This window comes from Vulpes vulpes, chromosome 2 (assembly GCF_048418805.1).
Source record: "Vulpes vulpes isolate BD-2025 chromosome 2, VulVul3, whole genome shotgun sequence".
Taxonomy (NCBI): domain Eukaryota; kingdom Metazoa; phylum Chordata; class Mammalia; order Carnivora; family Canidae; genus Vulpes; species Vulpes vulpes.
Genome location: NC_132781.1, coordinates 11,782,682 through 11,804,721, shown reverse-complemented (window position 1 = coordinate 11,804,721; position 22,040 = coordinate 11,782,682). Strand labels below are relative to the sequence as shown.

The window sequence follows — 22,040 nt, the reverse complement described above, 5'->3', positions numbered from 1 at the left end:
GCCAGAGTGAGTGGCGTGGGCCAGGGGGGCCCTGCTCCCTCAGCTCCTCCCCGTGCCTGGAGCACAGCCCTGAGCCGGGGAGGGTGCCCAGAGCCACCCGCCGCAGTGGCACAGCCGCACGAGGCCTCCTGCCCAGGAGCTGCCCATCCCTGACCCCCGCCACGGTGCCCGGAGTCAGGCGGCCACATCCCAGACTGTCTTCGGGATCTGGGGCACCAGGTGTGGCCAGGCTGGCCTCCAGTTCCCCTCAACTCCTGCCCCCAGTGAACTGCACTCAGCACCCACCACCCCCCACGCCATCCCTTCCCTATCCTTGGCTCCCAGCCTGAGGACTGGAGGCATCTAAACCCTGTGACGGAGCAGTGGAGGTGGTACAAGGAGCCCCGGCTGAGGCCCCGCTGGCTTGAGACCATCCACCTTGTCCTGGGCCCCGACCCTTGTCAATCTGGCCACACTTGGGGTGGACACGCTCTGGCACTTTCCACGCCTCCCACAGCAAAGCAGGGGGGCCAGAAAGACTGAGTGTGGAACCAGGACACGTCGGTGGAATGGGGGGGGATCTCAGCCTCCCTGGCTCCCAAGGCCCCAGAGTCAAGGAGCAGAGGGGCCGGAGTGCCGGACCAGGCAGGTGTTCAGCGAGGAAGCCCGAGAGAGCTTTGTCTGAGCCGACAAGGTTAAAATTGGAATTTGCAGGGAGGCTCTCTGCTGTCACCTCTCTACCCTCCATAGACAGGCCTCCGAGGGCCCATCGGCCCAGTTTGTTGTGCCCACACCAAAGTCTAGCCAGGATGTGCCGGTCCTGGTGGGGAAGGGGACCCTCTGGGACAGTTAGGCCAACGCTGTCTCTGAGAGAGAACCAGAAAGGACTTCAGGGAACAACAAACCCTCTCCAGAACTGACACAGCCCCACAGACGCCCGGCTTAGAGAAGCCTGCCTGCCCCCGGGGCCTGGGCATCATCCTGGGGCCAAAGGAGGGCAGCTCAGGGCGCTGAGCTGGAGGCAGCTGGTTTCCTTGGGGTGTGGCCTGATTTCCAGGTCACCCCGTGTGTGCCAGGCACATCCAAGGACAGCTTTTGGAGGAAAAGAAAGGCCAGGAGGCCACCGAAGGCTTTGCCAAGGGGCACCGGCGGTGGTCTCCATTCTCCCCCACCAGCTCCCCAAAGTTCAAGCTCAATCCCATCCTGAAACAGCAGCTGGGAACCACTGATTCTGTTCCTCTGCTCTGGCAGCCACAGGCCAACAAACCAGAGCCAAGGCCCAGACCTGGGGCCCAGGGTTGACAGACTCATCGTTGTTAATATGTAGTGAGAATCAGCAAATAAGAGGCTCTGGGCTGAGCACTTTTCGTGGATCACTGCATTTACTTCCCAGAGCCACTTGGTAAGGTGACCAACTCTCATTATCCCCATTTTATAGATGAGGACGCTAATGCTTCAAAAAGTGAGCCCCAAGGACAGGCCACTGGGGACAACGAGGCAGGCTTTGAAGCCGGGCTCTCGGGCTGCATGTCCCAGGGCAGCCTGCACCTCAGCCCACCTCACAATCACCCCGGGTGTCTGCTGCAGGTGCAGATCCCAGCCCCAGTCAGACCCACCCACGGGGACTCAGGGACTGCAACTGAGGGACGGCATCTTCTAACAGACACCCAAGGTCACGGTTTTGTTATCCTGCCCAATGAGTTTGAGGAGCCCCACAGTATGCCTCTAACACTGTCCTTCTATGGAGATGAGGGTCTCCACTTAGGACACAGTCTGCATAACACAGACAGGCATAACCATAAAGGGGAAGGACGCCTGGGTGGTGCAGTCGGTGGAGCATCCAACTCCTGGTTTCAGCTCAGGTCATGATCTCAGGGTCCTGGGATCGAGCCCCGTGTTGGACTCCACGCTCAGTGGGGAGTCTGCTTCTCCCTCTCCCTCTGCCCTTCCCCTGCTCACTCTCTCTCCTCTGCCTAAAATAAATAACATCTTAAAAAAGAGAGAGAGAGAATAATGATAAAAGCTTGCACTAATTAAGGGGTCAGGAGACGATGGTTTGGTGAAAAGAGTTCGGCCCTATAACATACGAAGCATCTACTATGTGCTAGTAGATGTATGTGTCTGTAATGCCCTCATTCTAGAGAACAGAAAATTGAGGTCCAGAGGGGTTCATCACCCTCCCGAGGCTCTCCAACCAACAGGGACTGTGCTATGTAGGATGCTAAGGTGGTCCCTACGTTCCCGTCCCTGTCTTCCAGTGTGGGTGCAGACCATAAACGTCACGTGACAGTCACTCCAAGGTCAGGCTATGTGATATGGCATAGGTGACATTAACAAAGGATTATCTGAGTGAGCCTGACCTCATCACACGAACCCTTCAGATCTGAGTCTAGAGGCCAGAGACAGACGTCAGAGAGGTCTGAGGCATGACAGGAATTCAACGAAGGAGAAATTCTCTGTTACTGGCTTTGAAAGTGGAAGGGGGACACATGAGAGGGACTGAGGCGGCTTCTAGGCGCTGAGTACAGCCGTCAGCTAAAAGCCAGCAAAAAACCACTGGGGCCTTCAGCCTTACAATGAGACACTGAACCTCACTGAGCTTGGAACAGACCCTTCCCAAGAGCCCCCCCCCCAATAGGAACACAGCAGCCTGGCATGACCTTGAGTGTGAGACCATGAGCAGAGGACCCAGCCCAGCCTCCTCTGGCCAACTGTGAGCTAACAAGCATCTGTGTCTGGCGACTTTGTTACACAGCAATAGACAGCTAACACAGCAACTAGATGAGAATTCAGTCCCAGGAGTGGGTAACCCCACAGCCCCTGCTTCGTCAACTGATCCTGATGGCCATCCCATTGCCTGCGGGGCTTGGATAGGACCTGGGGTCCTGCACAGTAGACTGAAACAACAAAACTAGGAAATAGGCTTTGTTAAGAGAGATGGAGTGGCATCAAGGCTCTCCTCCCTCAATAAATTGACTGAGGGAACCCTGGGTGGCGCAGCGGTTTGGTGCCTGCCTTTGGCCCAGGGCGGGATCCTGGAGACCCGGGATCGAATCCCACGTCGGGCTTCCGGTGCATGGAGCCTGCTTCTCCCTCTGCCTGTGTCTCTGCCTCTCTCTCTCTCTCCCTCTCTCTCTCTCTGTGACTATCATAAATAAATAAAAAATTTTAAAAAGTAAATAAATAAATAAATTGACTGAGGACACCCAACCATGAGTCCTACTTTCTCAGAACCTGTGATAAACTCGTGATCACTTCCACTTTACGGATAAGAAAACTGAGGTTCGTGGAGATGACAACTTGACCAAGATGGTAGAGCTTATGACAGGAGGGGCCTCTCCATTTACCGCCCCCCGCACCCACCCAATTCTGTGTCCTCTGCTCACCCCTCACCTCCTCCAGCACCTTCTTTTCCAGGATGAATGACAAGACAGGTGAGGAAGTAGCGACTGTCCTGCTTGACTTACCTGGCCCGGGAAGGTCCCTTCTAGGCAAATAGCCATTAGCGCCATTGGCCCTGGACACCTGTAGCAGGACACTTTTTACCCCATCCCTCCGTGACTCTGGCCCCTCCCACAGAGACCTAGTCCCTCCAGCGCATGCCATGCCCACCATTGGTGTGAGGCAGCGAAGCAGCGGCATGCAAGGCACATGGCAAAGAAATGTGACACGCAGAGACACGGTGAAGCTCTGGGAGCTTGGTTTGTTTGGTCTTGTGCTGCTGTTTTATTATGCAAGAAGCGAACAGAACGGGGAGAGGAGCATGAAATGCAGTGGGTACACAGTGACATGAAAACACAATCACAGGCCTTTCAATGGAGTGCAAAGCAGGTGGTGCAAGGAGATGCGATTCATTTTGTCTAGAAACTGGCTGAGAATTTGAAGGAGACCTTGTGGCCTCCTGGACTCCCCCATCCTGTGAGCCACGTTCAGGTTCATCATGCAGTGTACACAGCGGCCCCTATGGTCCCTCCTTCCTTTCCCTTTCCCCATTGCCTCGAAAAGCCCATAAGCAAACTGGCTCCATGGAGAACAATCTACAAGGGTGAACCCATCATTCCTCCTACCTACTATCTGGTTTGGCACAGCCTCGCACAAGACCTTCCCCTTACTGTAGCCATGAAGCTGGAACCAGAGGATGGACCAGTCACTGTACTGTTGCTGGTCAGCCCTCTCATAGACAGCAGATATGACACCAATGCCCCACTCTCCTCCCTTCAAATATATCCTGGTCTCTGGAGAGTGGGGAGGGCCACACTGCAAGACTCTGAGAGAGCAGAGAAGTAAGATGGTTTAGGGAAACAAAGTTGTAAACACACTTCAGGAAATGCCCTAAATAATAAAGAATAACAAAGAATAATGAATCACTGTATGGGTCGATGTTGACAGATGCAGAAAGCCCAAGCTTACTCTGAGACCATATGCTGCTAGGGATGGTGGTGATGATGATGATGATGATGATGGCGATGATGATGATTATGGTGGTAATGGTGGTGATGGTGATGGTGGTGATGGTGTAATGGTGGTGGTGATGATGGTTATGGTGATGATGATGACAATGGTGATGATGGTTATGGTAGTGATGGTGGCAGTGCTGATGATGAAGGTGGTGATGATGGTGGTAGTGGTGGTGATAGTGATGGTTATGGTGGTGGTGGTGGTGGTGGTGGTGGTGGTGGTGGTGGTGGCGATGATGGTGATGGTGGTGGTGATGATGATGTTGTTGATGATGATGTTGATAGTGACGGTGATGGCAGTGATATGAGGAAGAGGATGGTGATGAGGAGGAGGACGGTGACAGTGATGATGGTTATGACACTGATAATAGCAGCTAGCATTTATTGAACAATTATATGCCAGACATTATCCAATGTCCTCTACCTATTGTCTCTAGCCTTTATATTATCACAATCCTCACAAGAACAGTCCTTTCTCAGGACGCCTGGGTGGCTCAGCAGTTGAGCATCTGCCTTCAGCCCAGGGCGTGATCCTGGAGTCCCAGGATCGAGTCCCACATTGGGCTCCCTGCGTGGAGCCTGCTTCTCCCTCTGCCTATGTCTCTGTCTCTCTCTGTGTGTCTCTCATGAATAAATAAATAAAATCTTAAAAAAAAAAAAAAAAGAACAGTCCTCTCTCTAAAAGTCAAGCTTTAAAATGAAATTCTACAGAGTAAATCCTGGTACTTTACCACACAGTTTATATTCTAGTATAATCTATACCCCACCACAGAGAAACTCAAGCAGTTTAAAACCTGGCATTAAGGAATTACGATGGTGTCTAAGGACACAGACAGCAGAGAATACCATAATCATTAAATAGAGCAATAATGCTGTCCAAACAAATACGATTTTCAAAATACTGTTTGATTCTCAAAGATTCCAAGATACTGTTTGAATCTTTGAGAGTCAAACAGACCTTGCGGGGCTCCTGTTACATATGCCACACAGAGCAAGCTAGCAGGAGCAGCCTCCACCTGCTGGAGCCCAGCAGCGGACACTTAGGAAACCTCAAAGCTGGGTAGGGACCTGTGGCTCCTTTGCTGCCAAACATGAGAGATTCTGGAGGATTCGCCCTCCGTCCTCCAGGCCTGACGATCCTGTCCCATCTCTGTGCTCTTCTGCTGTGCTGTACACCACCCCAGCCTCCATTCCATTCTGTCTCACCTTGCATCTTTGCATCCACGCACCCTTGTCGGCCCCTCGAGGGTGAAGAACCTCTCGTCCATTTTTGTATCGGCCATGGCACCCTTCACTGGGTGTTTAGGGAACACTTAGAGGACATAGCACAGAACAGGTGTTTAGAGAACACTCAGAGGACATAACTGTCACTGTCTGGGACTAAAGCCATTCATCTCCCACCTTCCTTCAGAGGGGTAGTGTCACAATACTTATTGACACTTATTAATCCCATCAAGCACGACAGCCAACTTTACACGCTTGTGCCTCTCATTAGACTGTGGGATCCTTGTGTATCTGACATTGGGAATGTTTCCATTGATATGTGTGGTGTCCCTATGTGCCCCTGGTCATCTGCTGGAGGGTGAGAGACCTGTCAAGCAGACACATCTCACCCATGAGAAGGGCGATGGCAGATGGTTGAGTCAAAGATGACCTTGACGCAGTCTGTAACTTGAGGAATTCACGATGCATTTGATACCCCGCCATCCTCACCACTATTGCACCGGGCGCATGCTCTCCACTCCTAAGAGGTAACTAGAAAGGGTAGTGAATATGCACTTCTGGTTTCATGCTTCTCTAGCTTCCCTAGTAAAGTAGGACAAACAGCAGGAGAGCCTGGTAAACATACTCTCCCAGGAGTCTGAGGGCAAAGCCTAAACCTGCCACAGCCAAGCACGAAATGTCTTTGATGTCTCAATTTTTAGCTTAAAAAATTCATGTACATTTTGCATTCTAATTCATAACACATTCATGAGTATTTTAATGCAAGAAAATTTAAAATCACCTAAGTTTCATCTCATTTTAAATCTTCAAGTAAAATGGAAGCCCCGGGCTGGGTACCCTCCTGGAATTCGCAAAGTCTGTTTCAAGAAGTATGGATCCGGTCCCAACCCCTCACTTCATGAATCAGGAAGCAGAGACAGTAAGTGACTTGGTGAAGACCACATGCCACCTACCACTAGCCTTCTCCAAATCCAGGGCTCTTTCCTTTCCTTTCCTTTCCTTTCCTTTCCTTTCCTTTCCTTTCCTTTCCTTTCCTTTCCTTTCCTTTCCCTTCCTTCCTTCCTTCCTTCTTTCCTTCCTTCCTTCCTTCCTTCCTTCCTTCCTTCCTTCCTTCACGTGATATATGCTTCTGCAGAACTCAGTACCTCAGGCGTTAGGCTCCAAGTGATGAGACATGGCCCTGCCTCACGTCACTCAGTACACAATGGCCATTACCAGAAACTTCTGCTTGGGGTGCCCTCCCTGAGTTGAAAGACTCCAACATTCTTCAAAAGAGAGATGACCAAAGCATACCTCTGATTGCTCTTCCAGAGTGTAAACTAGTCTATGACTGGGGAAAATGGAGAGAATAATGGGATCATTTTGCTAGCATGAAACCAAGAGCCACAAACTCCTTGTGATGACCTGAAAAGTCCCCAATGACCTGGTCTTGCCCACCTCTCTAAGCTCACGTTGTGCCATGTCTCCTTTGCCCATGAGGCTCCCTTTGCCTAGCTTTGCATTCACTCCAAGCTGCTTCCCCACAATGGGCCTTTACACATGCAGACAGTCCCCTCTGCCTGGAAAGTTCTCCCTGCCTGCCCACATGCTTCCTATGTCCCACTTTTTCTCACCCTCTTATATGTTACCACCTTGGAGAGGCCGTCTTAGTGTACACAACCCCCCTTTTTCCTATCACAGCATCGTATCCATTTCCTTTATAACACCTTGTACAGGTTTGACCACATAAATGTGTTGTTGTTGACTGCAATGGTGGCTTCAATTCTTCATCCTTCCTGTCTTCACGTCTTTTGCAACAAGACTTTACAATTTCTCTCCCTAAAGAGATAGAGTCTACTTCCTCACCCCTTGGTTCTAGGCTGGCTTTGTAACTTGATTTGGCCAAGAACATGAGGTGGAAGACCGTGCACCAATTCTAAGCCTACACCTCAAGACTCTATGCATTTCCACTCACTCCCTTGCAATTCCACCATCAGCATCGATCATGCCAGATCATGTTGAGGCCAGGCTGTCGGAGGACAAGAGACATGAGAAGTAGAGAAGAATCATTCCACTCATCCCAGCTTAGGCTACCACAGACCATTCCTCCAGGGATGGGAATGAGCTCCAAGATCAACAGAGCCGCACAGATGACTCTAAACCCATGAGCAACAGACCCGGACTACTGGATGCCGCTCTAGTTTTGTGTTTGTCAGCAAAGGTGGTGATACAGTCGGCTTCATTATTTTTTGTCAGTCCTAGACTATAAGCTCTATGAGACAGAGACCATGCCCACTGTAGTCACCAATGCCTGGCACATAATAGATACTCAGTAAAATGTGTCATATGAGTCTTTTTGCTGTGCTATGTCGGTTCCTGGCTCACTGACTTACTCTACCTCCTTTATGTTCTTACACAGGTGTATGAGGTGAGGCTAACTAACTTCAAGATTACCTTGTATTCCTCCCGAGGTCAGAGTTAGATCTGTTCTCCCCTTCCACCCTGACCAAGGACTGACCTAGTCTATAGCTACACAGGACGGAAGCACCAGCATCTAGAAAATATCCAAAAGAAGTACACCTGGGTGGCTCAGTGGTTGAGCATCTGCCTTTGGCTCAGGGCGTGATCCCGGGGTCTTGGGATGGAGTCCCACATTGGGCTCCCTGTAGGGAGCCTGCTTCTCCCTCTGACTGTGTCTCTGCCTCTCTCTCTGTGTCTCTCATGAACAAATGAATAAAATCTTTAAAGAAAAATAAAAGAAAGAAAGAAAATATCCCAAAGAGTATTATCTTTGACCCTAATTCATCTTGAAAACGTCCAGGTGTTTACCATCTCTCTTCCCACGAATGAAGATACTAGCACCTTTCCTTTACCCACAATGAAGCTCCTCAGAAAGCTATTTCCCCTTGACTGTTCTGGAGGCTTCTAGCCTCAGTCCTTCATCCCTACCAGCTACATATTCCCTTGGTAGGTATCAGGGGACGGGTAGAAAAAAGGGAAGGAGAGAGCTCACCAACCCTCCCTAACTGTGACCAAGAGCAAGCTCACCAGGGATGTCTTAGCAGGGCCTTTCCAGGAAGGTATAGCAGGGGAGTCCTGGGGACCCTGCAGCTAGTCCCTGGGAGGGATCTCAGACTCCTTTAGAAGCAGAGTCTAAATTGGGGAGGTGGGATGAGGAGGTTCATTAAGCTATCTGAAATGGATGTACCTGAAAAAACTATGCCTTGTGGGAGTGGAGGGGCCTCCTCCATCATTTTTCAAAGCAAATGGTGGCTCATGAAGCAGCCTGTTTTCTGTATGCTCCCACCGCAAGAACCCCCTCAGCAACTGAGACAGGTGACTTCACCCCACCGCTGGCAACCCTGGCCCTTGGTGAGCTGGAGCTGGGGGGTTGGGGGACCTAGCTCTAGCCGCCCTGGCATTAGGAAGTCCACCGTGAAGGAGGTCGGGGGAGTATGGGATGAACCTGCCTGCCCCACTACCCCACTAATGGGGAACAGCATCCTCTAGGCTCTGACCCTGCCTTTCTTTGCTCGTACCATCCCCCACCCCACCCCCCACAAGAGTCACAGATCTATTTAGGAGGTAGCTCTCTTTTGAGTTGGCTCCTACGGTCCAGCTTGCTCATGACCTGGGTGATATCCACTGTATTGGCTGCTTCTCGAGCCTTGGCTTCTTCTTCCAGCTGCCTCAGGATGACGGGGCTCGGGCTGGAACGCAGGTGGCGCCGCATAAATGGGAGGCCGGAGCTGGAAGGAAGGACAGGGTGGCGGTTGGTGGAAAGGCAAGTGGCCCACCCAGCAGGGCCTCTGTACCACCTGATGGGAGACGGAGCTGCAGGACCAGAATCTGGGCTTTTACCTCATTTTCCTGGTGAGCCCCAAGGGGGGCCCTCAGAGTCATGTTCCACCTTAGCTCTTTCTCCCCCATTGTTGGACGGACCAGATGAGTACCAGTTGCCCTTGGATTTTACACTAGGCGCAAGGAGGGCTGCTGTGGCGGTGATAACCTGCCTTCTACAAGGGTTAGAAATCAATGTGTCAGCTGAACTTCCCGGTGAGCTCTTCCTGAAAGAAGGGGGCTCCAAGGGTTCTGGCCTCAGGGAGCAGTTGGAGCATTTGTTTTCAAAAGCCAGGGATCTGGGAAGGAGGAAAAGACCTGGGCTCCCAAGAGGGAGAGGCTGGGCCAGCAAAGCAAGGGGGAAGAGGCCCGGAGAGGGTCAGTGGGCTGGTGGTACTGTGCATGCACTGGATGAGTCAGGACCTCAAAAGAAGTCAAGCCTGGGTTCCGGGGACCCAACTCTGTCTACCATGGTCTTGGGGACCAGGTGAAAGCTCTGGGTGATGCAGGTAATTGGGAGCTGCGATGCCTGGAAAACAAGCATTTCAGCAGCAAGGGCGGACTTAAAACCCCAGACCTCCCCAAATCTCTGGACTACAAAGGCCCAGAGGATTCTTGTATCTGCCCTAGGGAAGAAGATGAGGGCTCTCCTACCAGTAAGTCAGGCCTGAACTTGGGTCTCCCACCAGCCCTGCCAAGGGGAAGCATGGAGCTCGATTTAACTGGTTCCAGAGAAAGTAAGTTTCATACATCGTCTGACGCTCGAGAGCCGTGGGACAAACTCACACCCACCGCAACCCCCACATATGTACAGGCTGAGCTTCCCTCGGTACAGGAGCCTTTACACAGGTATTCTCACTCACAGGGACACCACCACACCACAAGTCCCCACTCCCAAGCCAGTGGTGCACCAGGGCCCTCGTGCCACACCAGCACACAAGCCCCCGTCCCACCTCGGGGTGCTCCAGAAAAGATCCCAGCTGATTTATCAGGTCTGCCCCAACTCACAAAATATCTGGAGAGAGAAATACGAGACTGTCCTCCCTTCCCCACTACTTTCTGGCAGAACTTCTGGAGAGATTACACTCCCTTCTGTGGCTCAAAGGAGAAGCTTTCAAGCCCCCAGGGACACTGAACTCCCTTCCTTCCCCGTAAACCTAGAAGAATAGCACCACAGAGACTTCCTTTCTCTCCTTTTTATAACAGGGCCATTATCCTCAAGAATGAAACCAAGTTGGGTTGTTTTTTCTAAGCTCCTTTGATAAAGGCTCCGGTCCAACCACCCCTCTTTTGAATTGAGTTGGAGTCGCTGGAAAAGAGCCCAGCGTGGGCTGAGCCGGCAAACAGGGGAACATTTACCAACCATGGGGGGACAGGCCACGCGCTGGCTCTGGGAAAGCCTCTGCCAAAGTCCCGTGTCTTTGTTCAAGCTGTCACTAGGCTCCTCTTTTGAATCTTCAGTCCCTACAGAGTTTTCTCGCCCTCCCCCCCTCCCCAGAATGAGTTCAAACTGCCCCTCGGAACATTTCATCCTTTGCCCACGGGTTCTGCTAGATGGGATGACCCACCTCTCCAATGGGGAAGGTGCACACGAACCAGTTAACAGGGGATTCGCAAAAAGGGGGTCCCTGGCATCAACAAGGATGCTTAGAATGCCCCTGTTCATTTCCCCCATTAGTCTGCTGTTTTTCTGGGGGTGTAGTCGGCTATGCTCTCTAAGGTCTTAGGACTTTCCAAGGATCCGAGGACATGGCTAACTTAATTCCCACAAATTAGTTTCAAGGTGGGCAAGCGTAGCAATTAACAAACCAATGAGAGGCTTCCATTTGTGCAAGGGCAATGATGGGTCTGATAATCAGAACTTTCTCGAACCAGTGTCAGGGAAACCAAATTTACTGGCAGTTAATTACTAAGGAAATCTTGCTAGAATGATTTCAGGGCATTCTGAAGCCAAACAAGGCAATCATACCCTTAAGAAATCCTTCCCAGTCCCCAATATTTTCATCAAGCAAATATCTCAATCATGGCCATTTGGCTGAAAAAGACCCTCACTTCCCTGTAAACAAAACAGCAGGCAACCAGCAATTAGAGACCACTCTACTTGCCTTCTTTTGGTGGTTCCCTGAGGTTCAATAGCTTTCGCCAGCATTTCTTTATAGATTGGAGATTTTAAATAGCGAGCATAAGAATCCTAGGGGGAACAAGAGAAAAACAGTAATTAAGAGAGGGGAAGTGTCAAATCAAACGAATATGTTTGCTGTTTCCAAGCCCTCCCCGGGCAGTGAGATGACAAAGTTAAGGGAATCTGCATCCTGTGTGAAAGGCATTCAGACGTGTGTCTAAAGCAACGGTCCTCAACTGTGGTCCCCGGACCAGCGGCATCAATTGTACCCGGCAACTTGCTAGAAGCACATATCTTTGGGCCCACCCGATCCTATGAAATCAGAAACCCCCAGGATGGGGCCATCGGAGTCTTAAAACAAGCCTCTCGCCGATTCTGACACACTTTGGCTGCACTGTGGTCTGTAACGCCCTGCGCTAACATCCACCTTCTGGGAGGTAAGCGTGAGATGACAGGCCACCTGTACCTTACCTCTCCCACCCAGTATCTCCTTCCAAGGAAAATAAGCAGCCATGAGCATGGAGCCTACTTCGAAGCCCACAAACACCCCCTTCTGCCCTGAATTTGGATATAAAAGCAAGAAAATAATAAAAATAATTTTTTTAAAAGACCAAGAGTCCGATTTCTCTCGGATGGCTATTTCCTGGACGTTGGCAGAATCAGAGAAGTCACTTCATGAATGCTTGTCGCTTCCAAACCAACTCAAAACTCTCGTTATAACAAACATGGGATGAGGCCCACAGCAACAATCCAGGGACTGAGTTTTTTAAATTTATCAAAACGGTACCATTTTAAAGACTAAGTGGTAGCAGTAAAAGTTATGAGGACCAGGACAGAGTCTGGGAGTGGTGATTATAGATCACCGCGTCATGTTGAGTTTATTGCCATAGGACACAGCCTATAGGGACACACGGTCCACTAAGTGTATGTGTTGTTCTTAAGTTATGCATGACTCCGTTTTGTTCTGGCTAGAATCTGGCTTCCATGGGTGTCTCTGAAAAAGGCTGTATAAAACCACATTTTTAAGAATCAAAATGTATGTCTAAATACCCAAAGGAAGACCATTATTAAGGAAGTGAGAGTCTTCTTGTAAGCTAAACAGAGAAACCCCACTGATGGAAAATAAGTGGAGAAAAGTGGTTCATCTCGCTTCATGAAAATTCTAAACTATTACATATTTTAGAAGCAAAGAAGGGGTGCCTGGGTGGCTCAGTAGGTTAGGCATCTGCCCTTGGCTCACGTTGTGATCTTGGGGTCCTAGGATGGAGCCCCGTGTTGGGCTCCCTCCATAGTGAGGAATCTGCTTCTCCTTCTTCCTCCTATACCCCTCCCCCAGCTCACATTCTCTCTCTCTCTCTCTCTCTCTCAAATAAATAAAATCTTCAAAAAAGAAAAGCAAAGTAAAAAATCTCTTTATAACACAATATACATAAAACACTAAATAAAAGAAATATAATTAAGGGAAGCTAATAAAAATTTGCCACTCAAACAAACCACCATCATATAAATGAAGGTTTCTTTTTTTTTTAAATGAAAGTTTCTAGAGATACTTTGCCATAAGAATAACTGTAGTAATGTGAAGTTAAAGTGAAGAAAGTCTTATTTTTTAATATTTATTTATTTATGAGAGAGAGTGTATGTGTATGCATGTAAGCAGGGAGAAAGAATCTCAAGCAGACGCAAGGATTGTGTCTGAGCAAGGAGCCCGATGGGGGGCTCGTTCCCACTTCCCTAAGGTCATGACCTGACCCAAAATCAAGAGTCAGCTGCCCAATAGACTGAGCCATCCAGGACCTCTGAAGAAAGTCTTCTTATGACATTAAGTAAGAAACAAACCTCTCTTAGGCCAACACCAAGCCCCAAATTCTAATTTCTTAAGAAAGTGACTAATATGTGTCTTGGGTTATTTTTTTTTTTTTAACAGTTTTCTAAAAATTCCCACCATGTTCACTTTTCATTAATAACCCAGGAAGGCAGGATGCCTGGGTGGCTCAACAGTTGAGGGTCTGCCTTCAGCTCGGGGCATGATCCCAGGTCCTGGGATCAAGTCCCACATGGGGCTCCCTGCAGGGAGCCTGCTTCTCCCTCTCCGTGTCTCTGCCTCTCTGTGGGTCTCTTGAATAAATAAATAAAATCTTTAAAAAAAATAACCCAGGAAGGCCACCTGAATTCCCACAGGCTTTTACCATCATCACACCAAATCTGTCTCTTTCAGATACTAAACTCCTCCCCACCCCCAACCTGTGATACTTGCTTAGGGTCAGGGCCTCCAGAACTGCCACATTCTATGCTAGAGACTAAGAGGTGCCTTCAGATGCAGGCGGACACAGTTTGGCTCTTGACTTCACCTCTGAGGAGACCCTGGATTATCTAGGCCTTGGAGAAGCAAGTCCTGCCCCATGGGTTGTCCTTGATACAAAGTTCCATGCTTTGCACCGTGACAGCACCTCCCAACCACCCCCCCCAAATAACAGCTATTGTAGCAACACTCTCATCACCAGGGCATGAGCGCCTGTACCACTACTGCAGAGTGACAGCCCAAAAGGATGCACACAGCATCTGAGCATCTGTAAGTGTCCCCCCATCCCCACCCAGCCACCAAGACTGGAGCCTCTGGGAGGTTCCAGGCCAGTGGATGGGTGGAAGAGACTGTTGACAACACTGCACCCCAACACCAGCAGAGCAGAAGCCACACAGCATCTCCCTTTGCTCCCATAGGTAAAGACTTTTCCAGGTACCTGAGAAGGGAAGGGCATCCTGGCCCCAGATCGCCATCCGCACAGACCCCACCTACCTTCTTCATGAGCATGTAGATGTGGGTTTGCGCGGCATCTAGCACGTAGCGGTGGGGATGCCTCAGCCCCTTGACTGTGATGTCCATGGTTTTGCCATCTATGTTTATCCACCGTCTCGCCCCTGGGGCCAAGAAGAGCCTGGAGCGGGGAGGAATATGTTAGCCAGTAGCTCAACCAAGTCAGCTAATGAAAGTTTACAGCTGCTTGGGAGGGAGGGATCGACATGACTCGGGTCACCCAGAATGAAGCAGGTCACTGGGAATGACAGCAGTCCTTCTTAAGGGGACAGTAAAGAGTCTCAACAGGTTGGCAAGGGACATTTCTTAGAAGCAAGAAAATGTCAACACCAGTATTCAGCAGGTGCGTATTTAACTTCAGTGTTCCCAACCCCTGGGGGAGCAAACAGTCGGTGCAGCAAGGCCAGCCACTGGAAGACAGAATCCAATTTCCTATTTAATGCCTTTTGCTTTATTGACAAGGACTTGGGGCTCACCTAGAACCAGGCCGAGACATCCCCAAACAGGGGTTCCAGGGCCTCTGCTCTCCCTTGGCCCAGTCTAGAAGTATTTAAAAATCTTTTTTCGGGATCCCTGGGTGGCGCAGCGGTTTGGCGCCTGCCTTTGGCCCAGGGCGCGATCCTGGAGACCCGGGATTGAATCCCACATCAGGCTCCCGGTGCATGGAGCCTGCTTCTTCCTCTGCCTGTGTCTCTGCCTCTCTCTCTCTCTCTCTGTGACTATCATAAATAAATAAAAAAATAAATAAATTAAAAAAAATAAAAATCTTTTTTCAAAAAAATAAATAAAATAAAATAAAATAAAATAAAATAAAATAAAATAAAATTCTTTTTTCAAGTCATCTCTACACCCAACATGGGGCTCAAGCTCACTACCCTGAGACCAAGAGTCCGATGCTCCGCTGAGCCAGCCAGGCTCTCTAGATGTATTTAAAAATGAATCTTGGGACACCTGGGTGGCTCAGTGATTGAGCGTCTTCTTTCAGCTCAGGTCATGATCCCAGGGTCCTGGGATCGAGTCCCACATCAGGCTCCCCACAGGGAGCCTGCTTCTCTCTCTCTGCCTATGTCTCTGCTTCTGTGTGTCTCATGAATAAATAAATAAAATCAGGAAAGAAAGGAAAGGAAAGGGAAAGGAAAGGGAAAGGGAAAGGGAAAGGGAAAGGGAAAGGGAAAGGGAAAGGGAAAGGGAAAGGGAAAGGAATCTCCTATGCTGAGTCAGGAGGTAGCCACAGTCCCAGCACCCAGAGGGTGGATGGCCCCAATGAGAACCCAAACTCAGCCACATGGCTCTCCAGCATTTCCCGTTTTGACTTGTTTCAGAGTTAGAAATCCACGAATAGTTTTGCCACACCCTGAAGCTAGACATCAAAATTTTGGAATTTAGACTAAGACACTGTAATAGAGGAGCCTAGGGAAAAAGGAAGCTAGCTGTTAGAAAGGTGGAGGCAGCAAGGTTTTTTACAGCTGATTTTTGGAGTTAGGAGTTGTGTGTCGTGGTGTGTGAGTCGGTCAGGTACCACTGTTCTGAGCAAGGACGTCAGGGGACCTTCCTGGAAGGAGAATCCCACCCGCATCCCCACTTCTCTCCATGTGCACAGTCCCCCCTGTGGGAGGAGGTGGGGACATTTCTGAGAAAGTGCAAGATGCCCCCAAGTATGAGGCTGTCGGCGTTACTGGAGCCTTTCGGAAAGTTGCAGTAGCCCGTTCTGAGCCTGTCGGAAGGACACCAGACATCCAAAGGGGCAAGTACTCAGGGCGGAGGGGCCATCTGGCCTGCTGTCCCGACTGAAGCTACAGTCTGGTGGCCAGCGGGGGCCGGTCCCAGCCCAGCACACAGCTCGGCTCGCGGCTTAGGCTCTGAAAACCACTGCTACATGTATATGAACTGAACATGCTGGGCACTCAGAGCCCAAAGCTGGTGTCCACTACGACCAGGGCAGAGAGAAGGACTGGCAGGGAGGACGGCCCAGCTCAGCCAGGGGGCGGGGGAGGGGGCGGGCACACATCTCAACAGCTCTGCAGCTCAGCGGGCCCAGGTCTCGGCCCACCTCCTCTTCCTCTCCAGAAGAGGCAGGCCTGGCCCTCTGAACTAGAACCCTGGGTTCTTGGGTAACATGGAGGGCAATTTTGGGGAGAAGCAGGCCTGGAGCAGAACAGACTCACTGCTGTGCTGAGCTAGCAGGGCCCAGAGCCATTACATGCAAAAGAAGAAATGAGCCCACATTTGTACTCCAAGCTGGGGGCCCCATCCCAGAGACTTGGGGACATTCCCTGACCTCATGGTCTTCACTTCTCCAAGCTGGCAGAGGATAGGAGGCTTTCCTCTTCCACCTGTTGTCTCTCTCCTCTCTCTCAAACCCGCACACACGCGCACACACACCCCCTCCCAGGACATCTAAGGGGGTTTAGTCAAAAACAAAGCAGTGCATTATGACTCTGGGCAGCTTGTTCTAACTCCTGAGCACATTCCCCTGGGAACGGGGCAGGGACACCACGCACCTCCCCAGCCTTTCTCCCGAGGAAGCCCCAAGCCTCAGCGGGGATGCATCTATCTATAGCACTGGCAGCTGCAGAGCCTGAGCCCACACCAGGAATGTGGTCCCTCCCCTTCCATCGGAGGTGATGGGGTGGCCAGCGGGGGCAGAGGGGGGGCCACAGGGAGGCTCTCCCAACAATCTGGCTAGTCCTCACTTGTAAATCTCCTCTGCTTTCTCCTTGACCTTGGACTGATCTCCATACTTCAGATCTTCACAGGCTTCCCAGAATCCCAGATTCTCTCCTGCACGGGGAGCAGAGGTCCACGCAGACAAAAGCCAGGCAGGAACCAAGGTGGGAGAAGAAAAGAGGAAAGAAGAGAGATGGGTCAGCAGGGGCGGATTCAGTCCCCATGCCCCAGGGAGCATCTCCCCTCTGCGGAACACGCCCAGGCCACGCTGCGAGGCTGGACAAAACACCCCTCGAGAGGAGGAGCCGAGTCTTGCTTCCAGAGCCTGGGAGAACATTGTTCACCTGCCACTGCCCCGCACGTGGTCTCTGAAATGAACCAGCCTGGCACCCACCACGTTTGCAGCCACGTGGGCCTCTCCTGGGGTCAGAGGTCCTATCAACACCCAGGGACTGTCCTGGAATGTGACTGTAGCAAACACTGCTTGAACAAGCTAGCATAGGATAGGCTTGTACCCACGTCCTGCTTGCTCCCCCACAGGCTTTCTTCATAAAGCCCCCGTTCACCTCGCTTATGCTCAGCAGCTGCACATGACTTCTGCTTCCTTTGTGTGTAGAGACTCCCTCTTTCACAGCCCCCTGTGTGGCATATTCCAGCCAAAGGTCCTTACAGAGCGGCTGCTCCAGCAATTATGGACTCTCAGGGAAGGCCTGGCCACGGGGGGGACCCAGAGGAGGCTCACCTGAGCCTCATAGACTCGGCTCCTCTGGGCCCGGAAGGAAAGCCAGTCTCCTCTCGAGCCTTCACTTCCCCACGGCACCCACAAGGAGTGCAAGTACTTGGGTCCAAGCAACCCAGGTGATCATCTGTGCCTAAGAAAATACAGATGATCACAGCAGTGGGGCAGCAAGTGGCTGTGTGTGCACGTGTGCTTGTGTGTGCATATTACATATGGGTGTGCATGTGGGTAGGTGTGTGTTGTATGTGCGTGTGTGCACGTGCATGTGTGTAAATCACAGTATGCTGTGGGGGGGGGGGGAGAGACAGGAGCTCCCCCTCCTCTCCATTCACACCATTCTCTGGAAAGTTCCCAGGTGCATCGGAATGGAAAAAGCAGCATAATTCTAAACTGTTGATGTCTGTCCCATAACTCTATAGCGATCCTTGCTCTTCAACATGAATGTTAGGGTGCTCTTAGGATTGAGATCACAGGCAGGAGTGGACAAGCCAGTGATGCTTTTAAGTGACAGCCAATCACTCTCACAACAAGTGCGATGGAGACCGCCTTACTCATGGCAAAAAAAAAAAAAAAAAAAGCAAATGCTTAAGGTTAAAATTAAATGAGCAATTATTTACCATAGCCAAAGGTGGAAGCAAAAATGTCCATCAGCAGATGAATGGATAGCCAAAACCTGGCATCTCCATACAATGGGATATGATTCAGCCTTACAAAGGAATAAAATTCTAACATAGGTTACAATAGGGATGACCCTTGAAGACATTAGTGAAATGAGTGAAATAAGCCCGTCCAAAAGGACAAAAAAGAAGTATGATTCCACTTACATGAGGTACCTAAAAATAGAGTAATTCATAGACACAGAAAGTAGAACAGTGGTCACCAGGAGCTGGGGGGGGACAGCGAATGGGGAGCTAGTGTTTCACGGGGACAGAGTTTCAGTTGGAGAAAATAAACAGTTCTGGAGGTAGATGGTGGTGATGGGTACACAACAACGTGAATGTACGGAACACCACTGAACCATACATTTAAAAACGGTTAGAATGATAAATGTTATGTGATGAATATTTTATTACCATAAAAAATTAAGTGAGCACATGAAAAACGTGTGCATGAGTGTGCATAGCAGCATTATTCACAACAGCCAGAAACTCTAAACAACCCAAAGGGCCACCAAATGATGAATGGATAAACGAAAGGTGGCCTCTCCATACTATGGAATATTATTTGGTCATAAAAAGGAATGAAGGACCATTAAATAATGTAACAGGAATGAACCCTGAAAACACTATGTTGTGTGAAAGAAGACAAAAAGCCACAAAGGTATGATCCCATTTATATGAAATGTCCATAAGAGGCATATCCATGAAGATAGACAGGAAATTCGAGGTCACCTAAATGGTGGGGAAGGGGGAAGAAGGGAGGGGGCAGAGGAAGAGAGAGGAATGGGAATGGCTTTTAACGGGTTCGGGGTTTCTTTGTGAGGTGGTAAAAATGTCCTACAAATAAATAGTGATGATAGTTGTGCAACTTTGTGACTATACTAAAAACCACTGAACTGGGGACCCCCGGGTGGCTCAGTGGTTGAACGTCTGCCTTCAGCCCAGGGTGTGATCCTGGGGTCCTGGGATTGAGCCCCACATCGAGCTCCCTGCAGGCAGCTTACTTCTCCCTCTGCTATGTCTCTGCCTCTCTCTGTGTGTCTCATAAATATATAAATAAAACCTTTTAAAAAATAAATAAAAACCCACTGAACTGTACACTCTAAAGGATGATGGCACATGAATTACATGGTACGCCTATTTACGGTATGCGAAGTAGATCCCGATTTCTTAAAAACGTGATTTAAATGAGAAAACTCACGATTCATCTCCCCTGTTTACCCCTGAAGCCTCGGGAATCTCTTGAGGAGATCACCAGAAGTATTATTTTAATAACACAAGGAAATCTTTTCTTTTTTTTGTTGTTGTTGTTTTTTAAAGATTTATTTATCTTTTTTATTTTAGAGAAGGAGAGAGAAAGTGAGTGGGTGTGGGGCAGAGGGAGAGAATCTTAAGCAGACTCCCCACTGAGTGTGGAGCCCACTGCAGGGTTTGATCCTATGACCCATTAGATCATGGCCTGAGCCAAAACCAAGAGTTGGACGCTCAACCGACTGAGCTACCCAGGCACCCCAACACATTATAAGTTTCTATTGATTCCCTTTGTTTTTATAAAGATAGGTCACAGTATACAAATGATGATTTAGTTTTATATTTTTTTACCTAAGATATATCTATTTTAATTATGTATGTATGCACTGTATATACATATATAATCTCCTCATGTACATTTATTGACATTTCAATGTGAGATCTCAGATTAAAGAAAAGCAATTTGCACAATATGTTTGTGTGTGACACACATTATTGTTTTTATAGCTGAATAGATTTTCATTACATTTTATGCCATAATCATCTACTGTAGGGTAAAGGATGGGGAACACCTAAATCAAGCGATTTAGAGAGCAGTATATCCATTTTGTCACTTAAAATATTTCTCTCAGAATTCAGGAAATAAATTTTTTAAGGCAGAAAATCAAGGGGAATATCTTTACAAATGAATTCACCTTAGAGCTTAGATAAGCTACTTATCATGAATATATGTGAAGTAGTATTTATGTGACACATAAGACAGGACAAAACTACAATTTGCTTATTAATTCTCCGCTTAAAATTTCCATTGACTTTCTGACACAACTTGAAAAAATGCAAACGTCTTATAGATTTTTCAGAATTGAATCTGGCATAAGTTTCCATCTAAGTTTGTGCAATTCTTTTTTTTTTTTTTTTTTAATTAATTTTAAGGAAATCTTTTCAACAGATTCTCACTATTACCAAGTAAGGGTGGGAAAGCTCAGGGTGCAGTTTGCCACGCTGCCGCTAGATGGCACTCTATCCTCTTATTCGCCAGTTGCTTGGGGTAGGCTTGAGGGGGGGCAGCTAAAAGCACTTGCCTTTCCCATCATCTGTTCTGGGTTTTATTTTATCACGGCAATTAGGCTTGATTAGAGAGAAGGATTGTCAGGAATCCATATTGTAATGTGCTGCATCAGGCAGTCAAGCAGGCTAATGGCATGTCCCCTGGGATTAGTTTCAGGGGCAACCCCATAGACAAATGGGTCCTGGGAACAAGCGGCTGAGAATGGAGGTTCAAATAGGATAGTCTGCAGGGCCAGGGATCCAGTAAGCAAATGAACGGATCCCATAAAAGCACATCTTTCAGCAAAGGCTGGAGAAGCCCAACTGAAGGCTCGGCCTATTGAAATCGATCCTAATCTGACCTTTAATTTTCCCAGATGTTTTCTCAGGGGCAGTGTATTTAAGAAGTTGCAAGTGCCTCCCTGCCATGCTGAGCCACCTGGAGATGGAGTATAAAACAGGGCCCCGCCCGTCCCGCTCCTGATGCCCCAAAGGAAGCAGAGCGGGAGCTGAGACAGTGGTTCTCCGGCGCAGCCACATATTAGAATCACCTGGGGAGTTTTCAAGCCTGCCGAGCTCCCACCCCAAACCAATAAAAAAGGAGCATCTGGAGATGGGATCTGGGTGGATGTGTTTTTAAAATACCCTCAGGTGACTCAAATGCACAGCCTGGTCAGAGAAGCAGTGAGCTGAAGGAAACCAGGCTGCCAGACAAAGAAAATTTGCTTTTTGGCTTCCCTTCTGGCCGGGGGTTCCCTGAGGAGCTGTACTCAGCTGCAGGGGATGCAGGACTCTTGAACTGGCGACCCCAGAATCAGCGTGAAAAAGTGAGAAGAGCCAGAGGGGACAAAGCCCTCGAAGATGTGGGTAACGCTACGTGGATTTTGTCAGCAGGTGCAGTCCCCTGGCCCCACACCATCCCCCAACTATGGGGCCTCTACTGAGAAATCCTCGAAACCCTATGCTGGACACTTGCAGGGGTGTTTCTAAAAGTAAAAATTGTATTTAAAAAAATCAAAGACCCACCACTGAATTCTTTCTTGAGAAAGTACTGGAAGCTCTGTCGGCCCTTGGGGTCTCGGATCAATTCACTGAAGTTGAAAGCCCATCGTTCCACCCGCATCTTGGTTGGGACTTCCACCCTGCAAGGATGATGATTTATGAATGCACCAGACACTCAGTGCAAGGGAGGGGCCCCCACCACCAAGCTTAGGAGTCCCACGGCCCAGGGCTCAACCCAATCCTCCCCCACCCCAATCCCTGC

The 22,040-nt window shown here is 49.4% G+C and overlaps 1 protein-coding gene across 4 annotated transcripts in view; it reads right to left on the bottom strand.

Annotated features, from left to right (window-relative positions):
• Positions 1 to 22,040, bottom strand: part of RGS9 (regulator of G protein signaling 9) — a 70,464-nt gene that overhangs the window by 2,647 nt on the left and 45,777 nt on the right. For all 4 annotated transcript variants that reach the window (XM_025999633.2, XM_025999635.2, XM_025999637.2 and 1 more), the window contains 5 exons: positions 21,803 to 21,918; positions 17,107 to 17,194; positions 14,396 to 14,534; positions 11,585 to 11,670; positions 9,271 to 9,388 (listed from right to left, as the gene is read on the bottom strand). In XM_025999633.2, coding sequence (XP_025855418.1) covers positions 9,271 to 9,388; positions 11,585 to 11,670; positions 14,396 to 14,534; positions 17,107 to 17,194; positions 21,803 to 21,918 — 547 coding nt within the window. The remainder of the gene's footprint in view (positions 1 to 9,270; positions 9,389 to 11,584; positions 11,671 to 14,395; positions 14,535 to 17,106; positions 17,195 to 21,802; positions 21,919 to 22,040) is intronic.